General features: G+C 35.7%; 1 protein-coding gene across 3 annotated transcripts in view; it reads right to left on the bottom strand.

Annotated features, from left to right (window-relative positions):
- The window catches only part of LOC143248866 (uncharacterized), a 117,046-nt gene that overhangs the window by 96,747 nt on the left and 7,475 nt on the right, over positions 1–12,824 (bottom strand). Inside the window, exon 1 of one of the 3 annotated variants that reach the window (XM_076497726.1) lies at positions 924–1,444. The exons of the other annotated variants lie outside the window; for them this stretch is intronic. Within the exon in view, the coding sequence (XP_076353841.1) occupies positions 924–996 (73 nt within the window). The 5' untranslated portion in view covers positions 997–1,444. Of the gene's footprint in view, positions 1–923; positions 1,445–12,824 lie in introns of those variants that run through there. 3 annotated transcript variants of the gene reach the window in all.

The following is a 12,824-nucleotide window of genomic DNA, read 5'->3' as shown; positions in this document are numbered from 1 at the left end:
AAACCTTATATCCCCCTCACTTTTACGTACAGACAGACAGAAGCACTTGACACAATACAAAACTTACGCACACCTTTATCGACATCTACTGTGTAATAATGATAAAAATCTGGTAAACTTTCAAAACATTGCCTTGAAGTTAAACTTTTACAGAAGCAGTGTCCAGTTGAACGACATGTGCAATTGTTGTATTCTTTATAACTGGATATTCCTTCCCATGAAATTTTGCCTACATGCATTTGACATTTCCAAGGATTTTCTCCAAATAAGTATCCTGTTTTCCGAACAGGCAAAATAAAGTTGTTGTTTTTTTTTGTTGTTGTTGTTTTCATCCGGTTTTCTCGTCACAGTCAAGTTGGAAATATAATTGTAATAAAATGCAATGAAAACAACAATAACAAATAACATTATGGAAACCTGTAATAGATTCCCGCCAAAACATAAATTTCAGTGAAGAAAAGATTAAACAGAGGCCTAACTTAAATAATAATTCGCTACTTTCGTAGCAACAGATGATTTCACCGAATTCACGGCTCATCAATAAGAAAATGTAATAAAGTCCAAAAACGTCCACTTACAAGATATTCATAAACTTTGGCTATTAAATTATAGTTTATAGCCAATACTAGTAATAACGAGCAGCAAGATCTTAAATTTTTAAATGAAAATATACTAGCTGGTACAACATAACTATCCATATCAAATTGCACTATATTCCAATTCAATACGATTTACATATTTCTAACAGTAGTTATAGCGATTGTACATTTGTTCTTTTTCACCAGTTATTTCTAAAACTACCAAGACTGGAAGTATTTTGCCCCAAGTACATTAAATTTTGTATTTAAAAAAGTATGTAGCATCTTATGAATACGAGTGTTCGTTTACTTCTAACATAGCTATGTTCAGAATCTAATCCTTACCTCGCACGACAGCAGGGCCGAAAGTAGTCAGCAGGACTATCGTCACAGCATAGATCGAATATCGGCGTTGCATTCCGTATAAAAGAAATCAACGAATTTACACAGTAAATACCATCGAAAATTCCTCATCCAGAGATTCAAAGGATCCTAAATAGGTGAATCCATCGTCACACACGAAAACACGAACAAGTTATACCCGAAAAACACCTTTTAGTTTTATTATCAACCGCTAGCAACTCAAATCAACTCAGTGTCTATACTCTACTTAACACTGTAGTCTTTGGACGAGTTTGGATATCGCCTGAATCAAGACGTGTATTCTTCCGCAACTTAAGCACTGCCTAAACATTTAAGGAATCATATATATGTATATTCCCTTTACTTCATTATTTTCAATAATGAAAACTTTTATATGACATAAAACTTCCAAACAATTACAGAACTTTACTTTTGTATATTATTTTGAAAGTTTCGATGTTGGACTTACTTCTATCTAAGTTTTACTCGTATTTACTTCGCACTTGATAAAGTACAAAGTACCTCATGACTTGCACGCTTCTCCAGGCAATCAACTCTCGGCCAATCAGGGTGTAGGTACTTATGACGTATATGAAGGAATTCATTCCCCACGTGCGTCGAAAGCTTATGGCAAGAAGGGATATAAAAGTATTCCAGACCAATCAACATTCGTACGAATTACTTAACTTTTTAAGGTTCTTACGTACAAAGTATGAGATGTACTATTAATGTACTTAACGTATATATTTATTTATCAGTAAAAAATCAATTTTATGCGAGACGGTATCAGTTACAGCTAATGATTTACGAATAATGTTTTTCATTTAAATTAGTATTTCTGATAAAAGTTCAATAATAATAAAAAAAACAACAACGAACAATAAGAAAATGACAAAATTAAAGCTAACTGCTACTATCAGTAGAATCCCAGTGGCACAGCGGTATATCTGCGAGCTTCCAATACCACAACTCTAGTTTCGATACCAGGGGTAGGCAGAGAAAAAACAACAACCAGTGTGTATCTTTGGGCTTTACGTTAAACAACCTGCTGTATGAGCAAAAGGTTCAAATATGTAAAAAACTACTACATATAATCGTTACGTTTAACAATGCGAACGCATAACTTATGAAAGCTTTATAGATTTTAAGTATGGTAATATATCCAGGTTCTCATAATAAAAAAAAAATTAACAGGCTAGGCTTGAGTGCTCACAACATGCTATCGTTGAGAATTTCTATCTCCACCCAACACCAGAAATAACAGCAATTCTCGTGAAATTTAAGGTTTTAGTAAATAACGATAGGGTGAAAAGAAATACAGATTTAAAATTTTCCGTCCCATTATAAAACTAAAAAAGATATATAAATAACAACCATCCTAAAATTACACCTTTAAATATTATTATGCAATATGCAGCTCAAGGACTGACTTGTAGTTAAAATTATTCGTTAGTGAAACAGAGGACAAAAAATATCTTTATTTATGTTTTTTTCTATATTTTTGAATCGATTCGATTGAAGAATGTACTAAAACACAATTCCCTCACACCAAAAAAACTTTTTTTCACAAACGACGACGCTGACATTTTAAGAGTTAAGATTATAGAGTACGTGTGTATTTTAATTACAGTAAAGCCACATTGGCTGTGCTCACAGAAGGGACTCGAACCAGTGAGTTCAACATTGTAAATCTATAGGCATGCCACTGTTTTACCGAGAAATAAGGCCTGGCATGGCCAGATGGGTTAAGGCGTTCGACTCCCCGTCGCACCAAACATGTTCGCCCTTTCAGCCGTGGTGGCGTTATAATTTACTGTTAATCCCACTATTCGTTAGTAAAAGAGTAGCCAAAGACTTGGCGGTGGGTGGTGATGGCTAGCTGCCTTCCCTCTAGTCTTACACTGCTAAATTAGGGACGGCTAGCGCAGATAGCCCTCGTGTAGCTTTGCGCGAAATACTTTGAACAAATTCAGTATCTTTGGGCTATCTTCCGTTTCTAACATCAATCTATTAAACCTTAAAGGCAATTACAATGCCAATATAAACGTGGCAGACAAAACTTAAATTGTAGCGTAAGAATTTTGGGGGGGTTACTATATCCCAGTAAACATGCATCAATTTTAGGAAAATTACTCTCAAGAACGGAAGAAAAATGCATGAGATTTTAAATCCAGAACCCAAGAGCTTCTGGAACCTTAAGGTAAGCCCTGAATGTCTGCGTAATATGGCTCACATTCCTTCGCTTCGACCGCTCAAATAAACATTAACCCTCTCCCCTGCTACACCTGTTGAATAACATTGAAAACCTTATTTTAAAAAAGCAGTTTATAAAATACATGATACTGATTGATTCTCTAATATGGCCTTGTTCTCTGTTGTATGATGACTTTATTTTCGAAACCATTAAAACTAATGCTTAACGATGTCATGTTTATGTCAATGTTTTATAAAAAAAAATAAAATAAATAAAGCAAATTCAATCTATATATTTTAGTGCTTTCTCAAATAAGAATATTTACGACTTAGGGCATGATGGTGATTAAACAAAATACGTATCTTGATTAATTAATAAATTAATATTAGCTGAAACTTATTATAAATACTATAAGTGTAACTACTACCTTGGCGTCAATATAACCTTTAACCCATTTCTAACATTCCTGGATGTGTCAGGGGGGTTAGATGTGTGTAGATTAAAGCTCTTGTGGACACTGCACCAGCCTCTTGAAGCAGGCTATAAACCCCCACTGGTAGAGCCGTAAGTCTACGGATTTCCAAGGCTAAAATCAGGCGTTCGATTTTTCGGTGGACTCCACATGTGGCTTTGTTATATGAAAATAGTAGTTTGGATGCCAGTTTTGGTTTCATTCTTTCCACTCGCCGTTCAATCCCTTTTGGTGTTTTTTGTTATATATCATGATTTTTTATAAATACACCGACAAACCATAACAAGTAACAAAGTAATACTCAATAGTAACCAACTTTAGGATCTAAATAAATAGTCGTATATTAAACGAGATTAATAATTTCTTGTCATCTCCCTCATGCACTTGGTGCAGTCGTATCAAACGTCATTGTTTACCCTAATTGTTTAAGTTAATATTACCTGATACAAAACACTCTTTGATAATAATAATTTCATTAAAATTCAGCAAATTTCTGTTTAAAAGTTGGCAATTAATAATAAACGTTCGCATGTATGATTCTTTTAAAAACATTAGTTAAAACCTGCTAATCTAGTTTGTTTGGCTTAACCAATTGACCAATATTTATTTTTTTGCACGTGCTTTCAACTTATAGTTTTGTTACTACAAATCAGCCGTCTTTAATCAGAGTAACAAAAACTAAAATCGGCCGACTTTTAGGTGAAACTGTAATAAAAATGTCTTTTTGAATGAGAATGCGCAAAAAGTTTTGGTCAAAATTAAGCAGTTTTTGCTGAATAACTTTGCACATATGGCTATATTTAGACCAAACTGAGCAAATAATTGTTGGTTACAAAGATGTATAAGTACCACATTTCGAAAAACAACGAGACTCAAGTATGTTTTTCAAACAAAAAAAAGTGCCCTTAATTTCTGTGCGAAGAAAATAAAACATCAAGATATTCAATCAAAATTGGAGATTTTATATTTCGTGTGTTTGTTTTTGAATCTTGCGCAAAGCTACATGGGACCTATGTGCTCTAGCCGTCCCTAATTTAGCAATGTAAGACTAGAAGGAAGGCAGCTAGTCATCACCACCCACCGCCAACTCTTGGGCTACTCTTTTACCAACGAATAGTTGGATTGACAGTCGCACTATAATGCCCCCACGGCTGAAAGAGCGAGCATGTTTGGTACGACGGGAATTCGAACCCCGACCCTCATATTACGATTCGAGTGCCTTAACCACCTGGCCATATTTCGTGTGTTTCTAAAAGGATTGCCTTAAAATTTTATATGCGAAATAAGGGTCTAGTAGGGAACATTTACTGAAAATAAGTGATACCGTGTGAACTATAGAAAGTGGAAATGTGCTAAACTACCACTCTTGTTAATAACACTCAGGCTGCACGATTCACTCTTGTGTATTTTAGTTAAAACAGTCACGAATATCTATCAAAGGTAGTTTAGGTCGCTTCAAAATGCAACAATGATGTACACTCCTAAATGGTGTAGTATGTTTTGCAAACCTAAGTAACTTTCAAAAAAAATAATTCACATTGTGTGAGTTAAAGATTATAAAGTGCTGTATTGTTTCGGAGAGTTTTCTTGGCAACTTTTAAACTCATTCCATTCTCATGAGTTGTGAATTGTTCTCACAAACTTACTTTCGTGATAATTCATCATTATATTTCGATAGGTGATTTTTTTCCTTAGGTTTTAGTTTAAGATGATAGCTAATGACTTTACTTGATAGTTAACAGTGCAGTAGAAAGATGTTTAATATTAGGGGTCCGATAATGGCGAGGTGTAACAGATCCTGCAGTAAAAGTGCTTGATGAAATAACGTACCAGTGCAGAATTACTTAAGGTTAAGGAGAGGCATCTTTTCTCTTGTAATAATAGAAATTATAATTTATTTTAAGCAATTCCAGAGGCAACGCGCAATCAAACTCCATTTTCCTATCTCTGGCGGCCTGGCATGACCAGGTTTTGACGGTTAAAGCACTCGACTCGTAATTTAAGGGTCCCGGGTTCGAATACCCGTTGCACCAAACATGCTCGCCCTTTCAGCCGTGGTGGCGTTATAAATACGGTCAATCCCACTATTCTTTGGTAAAATAGTAGCCCAAGACTTGGTGGTAGGTAGCGATGACTAGCTGCTTGCCTCTAGTTTTACACTGCTAAATTAGGGACGGATAGCGCAGATAGCCCTCGAGTAGCTTTTCGCGAAATTCGAAAACAAACAAACAAACATTTTAATACTTCTTCCATATCGTACATATTTCCAGTTAACATAAAATATTTGTTACCAGACTTACAATTTAGGGTATTCATATTTCGCATTAAATTACTGTCGTAATATTATAAAAACTAAATTACCATAATGTTATATGGTAACTGTCTCAGTTCATTACTCTAGTAATATATACTGATATTGTTTATTTTAAAACTTTTTTCTGATGTTTACAAACTGAGAAATCCGAATTATAAAATCCAAGTGAAACCTCGTTTTCTTGTAATAATCTCATGACAGATAAACGACATTATATATTTTCATGACAATTCAGTGAATTGTTTGCACACTTCAGTTAATCGAAGTGTTACAGACTTTGAAACTGTATATATTTTAGGCTTTTGATCTACTTCTTTACAGTTTTATATCTCCAACCATTACAATAACGTACCCCACGTATTTCGTTCTTCACAGTGCTACCTACCAAGGTTAATTAAGTTTACCAAAACAGAATAGTCAAACAAAAAACACGCATAGCAGGGGCAGAAATATAAAAGGAAAGTGGTTACGTATCATAACAATATGATATTGTTAGTTATTAAACATTAATATTTATTTATTCGTACCCAGCCACTATTTGTAGTCTGTTTACGCAGTAAAACCTGGTTTTTGCTCCTAACACACAACAGGTTAAAATGATCCCATGGGTACCTTTCCCTCCTCACTTTCCCACGAGCCTGGTACACGACGCCACGCTCAGCAGTTGAAGCAGCGCGTGGCAATATTGTTGTTATAATCGGTACTTTGATAATTTTTCTGAGAGCTATTCACGCTTCCAATGTTTTCATTAATCCCGCTTTCTTCATACAAAACAGATTTGTAATATGTTTTGCCTTTTGTGTAACAACAGTGTTTGTAGCTACTTATCACCATTTCATTGTTTTCAGGGTAACAAGGGGAGGAAAACAGCAACCCCAATACATGATAGATATTTTCTAAACACCTGTCATTAAATTCAAACACATCTCTTCTAATATCATCTGTTTAGAATTTAAAAAAAAGAAGGAAAAGAGATATGTCAGTAACTTATTCACCACAGTCTTGCATATTTTTCTCTCCAATCATACACACACACACACAAACTTTTATGATGTTGTATTATAGCATTTATAAATGCTTTTATGACTATTAAGTTTGATTCTATCCTGTTCCTCTTTTCTGGTGGAGGCCCGGCATGGCCAGGTAGTTAGGGCACTCGATTCACAATCCTTGGGTCCAACTTTAAATCTTCGTCACACCAAATATGCCCGCCCATTCAGCCGTGGGGGCATTATAATGTGACGTTCAATCCCACTATTCGTTGGAAAAAGAGTAGCCCAAGAGTTGGCCGTAGGTGGTGATGACTAACTGCCTTCCCTCTTGTCTGACGCTGCTAAATTATGGACGGCTAGCGCAGATATCCGTCGTGTAGTTGCGCGAAATAAAAAAAATACAATAAAAAACTCTCAGGTGTTCCAGACAAAAGTTTTAATTATGACGCGTAAAATTGGATTGTGATGCTCGAGGTGAGCACAGCACAGACAGCACGTCAGGTAGCCTTGCACTTAACACAAAGCTGTTATATATGTTTGTTTGTTGTTGTTGTTTTTTATTTTGCGCAAAGCTACACGAGGGCTCTCTGCGCTAGCTGTCCTTAATTTAGCAGTGTAAGACTAGAGGGAAGGCAGTTAGTCATCACCACCCACCGCCAACTCTTGGGCTACTCTTTTATCAACGAATAGTGGAATTGATCGCTCATTATAACGCCCTCACGACTGAAAGGACAAGCATATTTAGTGCGACGGGGATTCGAACCCGCGGGCCTCGGATTACGAGTCGAGTGCCTTAACCATCTGGCCATGCTGGGCTCACAATGCGTACTACTTTTATATATAATCTGTTGCCGCTCACATAATATAATTATGTATAATGAAGCCAGAGGGCAGGGCATTGAAAATACTGCAATGATTGTTTCAGTTTGAAACATAATTATATTCATGTTAAAACAGGCTTTAAGAAAGAATATTAAAAATATTTTGCTGTTGCCTATCTTTACAAGCACGGTATTTCGCTCAAGCGTGCCGAAAATTTACACGAACGTGGTCAACTAATCCCTGTTTAGGGTTTATTTGTTATAAAATAGACATTATTGGTAATTTTCTATTATTATAACGCCAATTGCTGATTTGTTATGGTTGATAAAATGTATCGAGTTCTTTTGTTTGCAGAACACAATATTTAATGTGGTAACCTTAACTTGTAATTCGTATCGTTAAGTGAATTGTGAATTTAATCATTGTCATTGTCGTAGATTTATGTGAAGTACTCGTATATTCTGAGTAATGGTTTTTATCTGAAACTACACAGCGCGAATAGTCACGTTTATTGTGTTACTGAACAAATATAACTAAGCATCAAAATAATCAATGATAAGAATATACACATCGTATTATTAAATATTTCCTTATGTTATTCATATTTCAATTTTATTGTATAAGAACAATTGCCACAGAGCTTGCAATGGGTAGCAATGCCCTCTTTCCGCGACATGGTTCATTGCTTGAAGACTCCATTTGCGCTCGGTACGTCACCTGTTGGTCTTTTGCTCTCGTGGATTCTCGTCCATTACAGAACTATGACTTTCATCGAAATTTTGTTCCACAAAACTGTCGACTTTGTAATATTGTATCTCGGAAAGAGTTTGTTATCTAATTTTTGAGTATTACTATATGTGTATAAATATATATATCAATAGTTCAGTCACGTTTTATTCTTTTGTTTTGGGTGCCATAAGTGCTTACAACAATATGGGGAAATAAATAATATTAATTCAGTATTTTGTGACTTCACTGAATAAAAAGAAATGAGATAGAAGTGAATCATAGATATCAGAATAAGAGTATATTTATTTTTTAATAAAAGATATATGTGGGGGGGGTAAAGGTGCATTTCTGGTGTTATCGTGATATAAACTATGTAATGAAATTTCACATTAAATAAAAATAACTCTTAAATATAGAATAAATAAAAATTCCACAGCGAGAAAAAATAAAGTTAGAAGCGAAACCTAATTTAATTCTTAGAGAACAAACATACAAACAAACATATTGGGTTGTGTGCAAAATGACTAAACGTAGATAGTTTTATAATTACTTTACGCGTGTGTTTTTACGTTAGCCATTCAACATTTTATATTACACCCTTATGCAAATTAACTGAAACAAGACGGAAAATTACGATTTTTTTCAATTTTTTGCGTTTTATTTCTGAGAATCCAAAATTACTCACAAATTAATAAATGATATGACCGCCTTTATCTTTCAGAAGATAATTAATCCGCTTTGGCATCGAGTCCACGAGTTGACTGCAATCTTTACTAATTTTTGGATCGCGGTACCACACTTCAATTAGCTTATCTTTCGTAGTACAGTCTTTACAAATCGCCCAAAGATTCTAAATAGGATTTAAGTCCGGAGAGTTTCCAGGCCAGTCCAGCACCTTTGTTCGCGTTGTAGTCATAAAATTCTTCACAAGTTTCGATGTGTGGCACGGAGTCAGAACTTGCTGAAAAATGTCAGATCTATCTGGAAATCTCTTTTTCAATTCTGGAACGACTCTTCTCTGCAAAACTTCGATGTACTGTGGTCCTCGTATCATACCTTCTACGATATGTAAGCCTCCGACGCCATAGTAGCTGAAAAAGCCCCAAAACATCTTCTTCAAGGGATGTTTTACGAACTAATTGATGTGAGATTCTCGAAGTTTCTCACCTAGAGATCTGCGAACATGCAGACTTCTTTGACCCTGTACGAAGAAATGAGTCTCGTCACTGAATAGCATCTTTCTCCATTGTTCTTGCGTCCAGTTCTTGTATTTCAGATCCCATTGATACCGTCTTTTTCATTGAGTAGTAAGTTATTTTTTTTTACTGGTCTCCTTGCCCTTCTAACGCAATTTTGAATGACGTAATATTCCTCAAATTTCGTCACATATCCCAAAAATAAATCGACCGCTGTGCAAAAAAAGCTAATGACGCCGTCTGTGTGAAAAAATGACTGTTAAAGGAAATCAGCGGGCCCAGCGAGCCTACACCGTCCGCCATGCTGAAAATATTCTAAAATGACCATTTGTTTCAAGTAATTTGCACAAGGATGTATTTTGTTTGTTTATTTAGAATTAAGAACAAAGCTACACAATGGGTTATCTGTTCTCTGCTTACCACTGGTATTGAAACCCGGTATTTAACGGTGGTAGTCTGCAGGTATACCGTTGTGCTACTGAAAGGGGAAGTATTTTAAATTATATCAGCGTTTCTATTTTAAAGTTTGTTGGCTTTTGTTTGTTTTAAATTTCGCGCAAAACTACACGAGAACTATCTGCGCTAGCCGTCCCTAATTTAGCAGTGTGAGACTAGAAGGAGAGAAGCTAGTCATCACCACCCATCGCTAACTCTTGGGCTACTCTTTTACCAACAACTAGTGGGATTGACCGTCACATTATAACGCCCCCACGGCTGAAAGGGCGAGCATGTTTGGTGCGACGGGGATTCGAACCCACGACCCTCAGATTACGAGTCGAACGCCTTAACCCACTTTGCCATGCCGGGCCAGATAGGCCTCGTGTAAATTGTGCAAAATTCAAAACAAACCAAAACTAAACCCATTTTAATACATCATCCAAATATATAAAAGCTGTAAGAGTTTAACAGTAAACGTAATCTTTCATTTGGAAACTTAATATTTAAAATGCAATATTTCGGAAGATTAATTTCCAGGTACATTGCAAAAGTAATTAAACAACATTTGCAATTCATAATATTTTAAGTACGATACAATTCCAACATTGTGAAAATAATTCTCACCACCCTTCAATTAATGTTTATGTGAATGAGACATCTGTTAATCCATCATATGATCTGAAATGCAAGTGACTAACTATTCAGCCTTTTAATATTGAATATACTACCTGTGAAAAAGGTTAACCTGGCATAAATGTTGCATGTTAAAGCCAGATATATATATATATATATAATAATATCCTGGGATAGCGTAAGTCACAGGACTTCCCTACTGTTTGAAGTCATTTGGCCGTACTAAGCTGTATTTCATAATCTTTCATACATTCAACGAGACTGAAGTCTGGTGAGAAATCTACTTCATTCCATATAACCAATCCCTTCTTCTTCTTCAAAAAAAAAAAATGTATCAAACAATTTAGCAATGATTATCTATTATCCATGAGATTCACATCATTGCCAAATGAACTGGCATATGGCAACAAAATGAATCTCAGTGTCTGGTCTCCGTAATGTCTGGAATCTAGGGCTATATTCAACAAAATGTATGGGTTTGCACTCCCACGAATGCTTACTCCTTTCCAAGGCATACTGCCACTTCCGCCATAAGGTTTGGATATGGTTTCAGATACTTTCTAAATAAGTATGCAACTATTATTTAACTGCAAGATGAAGATAAATGTACCTGTAAAAAAAAAATACTGATCTATATGTAGGTGGTCCACTGGACTTTTTCGTGATACTACTACAGGCAAGATGTTTTTGCTTCTTCTGTAAGAAGAACATACCTCACTGGATATTTTAAAAACATACTATCCTTTTGTAATATGTTCCAAAGTCTTAGTACTTTGACGTGATAGCTAGTCATGAACATCTAATGCAGAATTGAGCATGTATTCTATGAATGTAGTGAACCATAATCCAAACATAGCAGTAATCTCTTTTTATTGTCGTGGATCATGTTCGGTCTTGCTCAGGTGTTAAAGCAGTTCAACATTTCGATAATTATAGTTTGAAATACTTATAGTCAGTAGTCAGTTCAAGAAAGCCCCATTCCATTTTCACAACGACTTTCCATATGAATGAAACATATAAGTATTTTATTTGAGATATAACTGTGGTTCATGACAATTTGAAGCATCTTAAATTCTGTGAATTTCTTCAATATGAATAAATACTTACAAGTGAGACAAAAGCGATTTGAACCACCGTTATTCGTCATAAACTGGATGACTAATTATTTGCGTTTCAGATCTCATGATTGATTTATTTTCAGATCCTACTTTGCATGACAGGCAACCAAAGAATATGACAGACTTTAATTCACAACAGTAGTTTTGCTTATTCATAGCCATAGAGTATTACAAATTGTGTTTATACTTTGATTATTATGTGTACTCTATTACACCTTAATGCCTAAATTTCACATTTGACAATAGCTATAACTTTCTGATTTCTCACTAATTCTGCTTTGTTTGTTTTAGAATTTCGCGCAAAGCTACACGAGGGCTATCTGCGCTAGCCGTCCTTAATTTAGCAGTGTAAGACTAGAGGGAAGGCAGCTAGTCATCACCACCCACCGCCGACTCTTGGGCTACTCTTTTACAAACGAATAATGGAATTAACCGTAACATTATAACGTCTCCACGGCTGAAAGGGCGAGCATGTTTGGTGCGATGGAGATTCGAACCCGCGACCCTCGGATTACGAGTCGTTCGTCTTAACCCACCTGGCCATGCCGGGCCCTTTCTCTAGTTGGAGAAAAACACAAAAAACTATAGATTTTGGAAGAGATAATCATCATTTGTGATAAGGCTCGGCATGATCATGTGGTTAGGGTGCTTGACTCACAACCTAAGTGTCGTGGGTTCGAATCGCTGTCACCAAACATGCTCGCTCTTTCAGCGGTGGGGGTGTTATAATGCGACGGTCAATCCTACTATTTGTTGGTAAAAGCGTAGCTTAAGAGTTAGCGGTAGTTTGAGATGACTAACTGCCTTCCCTCTAGTCTTACTCTGTTGAAAGAGGGACAGCTAGCGTAGATAGGCCTCGTGTAGTTTTGCGCGAATTTCTAACCAAACCAAACCAAACTTTGTGATAACACACATACACACACACACACTGTTGTGTTGTAAGAAATACAAATTGTTTTCACTGTGGGTTTACGT

Source organism: Tachypleus tridentatus, chromosome 4, assembly GCF_004210375.1.
Source record: "Tachypleus tridentatus isolate NWPU-2018 chromosome 4, ASM421037v1, whole genome shotgun sequence".
In the NCBI taxonomy this organism is placed as follows: Eukaryota; Metazoa; Arthropoda; class Merostomata; order Xiphosura; family Limulidae; genus Tachypleus; species Tachypleus tridentatus.
The sequence above is the reverse complement of the archived record's forward strand: the minus strand, read 5'-3'. Positions and strand labels throughout refer to the sequence as shown.